At 41.8% G+C, this 4992-nt stretch overlaps 1 protein-coding gene across 1 annotated transcript; it reads left to right on the top strand.

The window, feature by feature from the left end:
* The first annotated feature begins 2359 nt into the window (after window positions 1-2359).
* On the top strand, window positions 2360-3994 carry LOC134799828 (apolipophorin-3-like). The gene is made up of 3 exons (XM_063772227.1): window positions 2360-2644; window positions 3007-3216; window positions 3646-3994. Exons 1-3 carry the CDS (start codon window positions 2375-2377, stop codon window positions 3952-3954), a joined length of 789 nt encoding a protein of 262 aa, XP_063628297.1. The 5' UTR covers window positions 2360-2374; the 3' UTR covers window positions 3955-3994.
* The last annotated feature ends 998 nt before the right edge of the window (window positions 3995-4992 follow it).

The following is a 4992-nucleotide window of genomic DNA, read 5'->3' as shown; positions in this document are numbered from 1 at the left end:
CGAACTAATTTCACTATATAACGTGTCGATAAAATACAATCAATTAGAAATTAGTCGTAATGGCCATAAACACTGATTGTTTACCACCACAATTCCATGCGCTCTTTGTCTGGATATGCGTGATATAATCAATTTATCTGCTATATTTGCATATCTAGGTAGGTACAGTACATACTTCATTATTTTAGCAATCTATCGCACTGACGGCAAAACACCTAGTCATTGGTAAACAAATCTCGTTTTGATTAGGTCTAACAATGATAAGGCTTTAGATTAATAGTGCTTGTGATGATCCCATCATGTTAGAGTGCAGTATATAGACATATATGTAGATCAAGTGGTGAGGTCGTGACCTCGATCGTGACCCCTACAGTAACTGCAATTGGTTCTCACCTCTTGCGTTATTATCGATCATTAATTATCGATCATCGTTATTATTAGGAAACTATTAGCCAGCGCTGCATCTTTATGAAAAAATGTTACCAAAATGAATCTTTCAGAAGTCGGCAAAGAAATTTTATAGAGTTCGGTATAGATATATAATTCCTTAGTTTCAGACTGCTCGGTTTAAAAACTGATATCAGCAGTCGTTCAGGTTCAGGTTCAGGACAGATGATTAATCTAAATATTTTTAATAGTGTGGAATACGTCAAAACTCATACAAATCACAAGAGTCAATCCTTTGTTCAAATATATTCAATGAATCAATCAATAGTAACATTATCTACGGGTGATTAGTGTCCCTCAGATAAGGACTGTAAGGAATAACTAACCGAGCTAGAACAAAAGAAATAGTTTGAAACCCAACCGACCTTAAATATGTAGTTCCGAGCCATGCAGCTAATCCTCGTCGTAAGACACGTCACCTACCTGGATTTTAAAACAATACAACGTACTACTGTACAGATATGATGGTTTATGGTTGTTCTGTCTATTATAGACCAATTTACCGACAGTTATTTTATCATGTAGATAAAACCATCCATAATACCTCGCCTGCTCGCCAGGATAGTGGATACCTACTGCTTGCCGTAGTAGTTTATAGTTATGTACTTATTTTACAAGGAGGCAATTTTTTTGTTTAACTCCTCGTGCTAAATACTCATATCACGAGCAAGCAAAGATTCCAAAATTTAACTACGAGCGTAGCGGGTAGCGGGTGGTTCTAAAAATGGAATCTAAGCGTTGCGAAGATTTCAAGGAACGATGGTTAAACAAGCCACCTCACAAGCCTACTATGTGATAAGCAATAAATGATTTCAATTTCAATTACAATCATCGCGAGGAAAATACTAACTGTAAAACCTAAAACATTACAAAACGTTGATTTGTAACGTGACGTTTTATTTGAAGAAACTTCACATTTGACACTGACATATCTAATCCATATCGTTTCTAGATCTATTAATTGACGTATCTTAAAGTTCGAATCGGGCCGTCTGTATGTATGTACTGTCCCGGAAGCCAATTCCGATTAAACTGTTTGTCATGGTGTTAACCTTGTTATCTTGCGCATCTCACGCACAACTTTCGTTGCATTTCGCATCTAACAAAACAAGTTTCGTTTCAAAACAAGATCAATACGTAACAAATTGATAATTCAGTACCGGCCTATATATAATATATACAAACGCACTGTACATAGGTAAATTTAATTGCACTCTAAATCCTAATAAATATTCATAACCTTCCCACCGCCGAACCTTATGCGTTTTACAAACGGTTTTGGACGATGGTGTTTCATTAGAGACTGCCGCTATCTTCACGAAAATAGCTAAGTTTTTTAAAACACGTTTAATTTACCTCTACATGCCCACAAGCTGTTAACTATTGCCCACAGGGGAGAAATGTACAGTTCGCGCGAACACACTAGTTTTCTCTCCTGTGGGCAATAGTTAACAGCTTGTGGGCGAACACAGTTTTCTGTTTGACCCGTATTTTTGGTTTCAATAGCTAATATCTAAAACCTGTAGAGGGGTACAGATTCACAAGTTAAATAAAAAACACTGCTAAAGTTGTATTCTAATCGAATATTATTGTAATTGTAACATGAGTATTTTCATTGTTGGCACTTTTTCCTTCACTTTGGAACAATACTTTCTCGGACAGCTAGTATGTTTTGACTTAAAAATTTCAGATGTATATCTCCCGCCGATATGCATCGTGATATTCGCGATAAGTAAATATAAATATTTAAGAAGATCACTCGTGATGCGGCGAATTTTTTACGTACCTAGCGTACCTATACTTGTTTTACACCTACTTAACTGATACGATAAGTCCAAATCTATCTATTGAAAATAGATATAACTTCGAGCGGTTTTCTAGATGTAGTGGAGAAGACAGCTGACGACAGCTCACCCGGCAGCGAGAAATGTCAAATGAAGGTGATGTTACTTCGCGGGGCAGCGGACAACGCGAAGTAGCTTCCGCGGTCACGGCCGGGGCGCGGGCGCAGGGCTCCCGCCGAGGAACCTTACCCTCTCCCTGCCCCGCGCCACGCCGCGCCCGGGTATATAACCCGCCACCCGCCGGTCGCTCATCATTCCTGCTCTGTTGCAGCTTCAGCACACTGTTCAGCTGTCACACTCCGTCCTACAAAATGGCCGCTAAATTCGTCGTCCTTATCGCCTTCTTGGCTGTGGTGAGTGATTGAACTATTTAAAGTAATTCACCCTTGTGCCTGTTAGCTTTTGGAGTCCGAACTCGGCAAGCGTAACTGTGGAGGTGCCACCATAAACTATAATTCCTATGAAAATAAGACTTTTATAGTGACACTTCTACACTTTAGCGCTGCAAATTCGGTGCAGAGTTAGCTTAACGGACTCCAATGGTTTTGTGTTTTTGTAGGCTAGTATTTAAAGAACTTCCTTACCAAGCTCTACGTCAAGTAGGTATGGCCCAGCCATATGTCCATTGTCTACTAAGTCTGTGTAAACTTAGCGTAGACGTCTTAATTCATATGCGTTTATATTAGTGTGGTTGTCTGAGTTAGTTGTGTTGCAGGCGAACGCGGGCATGGTGCGCCGCGACGCGCCCGCCAACCCCTGGGAGGAGATCCAGAAGAACGCGGAGGCGGTGGGCAAGACCATCCAGGAGCAGTGGAACAAGCTGGTGAACAGCAAGAACACGGCCGAGGTCAACAAGGCCATCAAGGACAACTCCGACGAGGTGCTCAAGCAGCTGTCGCAGCTCTCTACCTCCTTACAGAATGCTGTGAGTACCTACCTACTTTACTTTAACCATGGTACTTTGCATTTAGCCAATACTGTCATTCATTTCCAAAGTTGGATGTATCTAAATCAAATAAGTACCTTAATGCACTTTGCGGTTGATATCGGATTTAGCACGTCCTTTAAGGTTTAAGGTGTCATCCGACCACAAGTATCTAGTCTAAACCATAATAAACGAGTTTTAGGCTTTTCATTCGTCGCGGATAGCCATTATCAGCTATCCTATGCTGTCTTAGTCAAATTAAGTAGTCTATCTTTAAAATAACAACGTAATAACGGTTACTTCTTATTGAATTCACCCGCGTGCTCGTCTCGACCTCTTTATTTATTTTAACCATTTTGCACATCGGAAAAGGTACAAACGACGGACTTAATGCCCATGACCCCTTTACTAACTCCCTTTGTATTTCAGATCAACGACGCCAACGGCAAAGCTAAGGAAGCTTTGGAGACATCGAAGAAGAACATCGAGAAGGCCGTGGAGGATCTCCGCAAGTCGCACCCCGAGGTGGAGCAGCAGGCCAACAAGCTGCGCGACCAGCTGCAGGCCGCCGTGCAGACCGGCGTCAAGGAGACGGAGAAGCTCGCCAAGGAGATCGCCGCCAACGCCGACGAAGCCAACAAGAAGCTCGCGCCGCAGGTCAAGAAGGCCTACGAGGACTTCGTGATGCAGGCCGAGGAGGTCCAGAAGAAGATTCACGAGGCCGCCACCAAGCAGTGAGCGCCCGCCCCCCTCCCCCCCGCACACCCCGCCCCACCCCTATCTTGTAATAAATAGCTATACCCCACTGTGTGTTTTCAATTGTGTTGTCATGCATTGTCCGCCCCTGACCCGCGCTATCTGTAATGCGCTATGTAGGTAGATAGCGGAGGGAACTGACCTTTGTGGACCTTACTGCAACGAGATAAGGTGTAATTATGGTCAGTTAGGCGTGTCTTAAAGGGCATTAAGGGTATTATTTCTGTCGCTTGCCGAGCGACTTGCTGGTGTGTCAAATGCTCAGGAGCTATGGTCAAATATTAGCATGCAGGTTGCACGTAGAAATAATTTTGAGGCTGATTTTATTCACATTTTCCTTGTGTCTTCTTTAGGGCCATTCCGAAGTTAAATTAGTTTGATAGTAGTTTTCTAAAGCTACCTTCAAAGGAATAGAAAAAGTCAGAGCACATGGGTTTATTCGCTTGACAGGAATGACAGGACCTCCTATCTCTCTCAAAGAAATAAAACGTCAGAATATATGCGTGTTGTATTTCTATTTCATATACCTAAGGTCACGTCATATTTCTATTTCAAAAGCAAGTTAGACCAAGCAAAGACTGCAACGATTTTGATAGCACACGCAATGCAAGTGTTAATTTAAACGTCAAACTTCTATGAAATTATGACGTATAAATAACACTTGCACTGCGAATGCTATCAAAATCGTTGTAGACTTATCTTGGTCTAAGTCTAAACCACTTCCAGTAATGCGTAACACTTTTGTATCATTTTACATTTGATAGGTAATTCTTTGTCTTTTATATGGGTGCTTGCCTGAAATAAAATCAATTTGATTATTTTTATTTATTTATTACATACAAACAGATTGGTAGATGCAATCAGAGACCTCAGCGATAACTGACCCCCCCCCCCCCCCCTCCCCCCTGCAAACATATTTCTATGCAGGGTCAGTTGTCTCTGCAGCTTAGTGCAGCTTATTGTACAACAAGAACTGTTTGGCGAGGTGGAGGTTTGTGGACCCTCACCTACTCGAGACTC

This window comes from Cydia splendana, chromosome 19, assembly GCF_910591565.1.
Source record: "Cydia splendana chromosome 19, ilCydSple1.2, whole genome shotgun sequence".
Taxonomy (NCBI): Eukaryota; Metazoa; Arthropoda; class Insecta; order Lepidoptera; family Tortricidae; genus Cydia; species Cydia splendana.
The sequence above is the reverse complement of the archived record's forward strand: the minus strand, read 5'-3'. Positions and strand labels throughout refer to the sequence as shown.

Coding starts and splice junctions, on each gene's coding strand:
- LOC134799828 (XM_063772227.1), top strand. CDS start 2,375: ATGTCAAATGAAGGTGATGTTACTTCGCGGGGCAGCGGACAACGCGAA. Junction 2,645..3,006: donor TTATCGCCTTCTTGGCTGTG/GTGAGTGATTGA, acceptor GTTGTGTTGCAG/GCGAACGCGGGCATGGTGCG. Junction 3,217..3,645: donor CTACCTCCTTACAGAATGCT/GTGAGTACCTAC, acceptor TTTGTATTTCAG/ATCAACGACGCCAACGGCAA.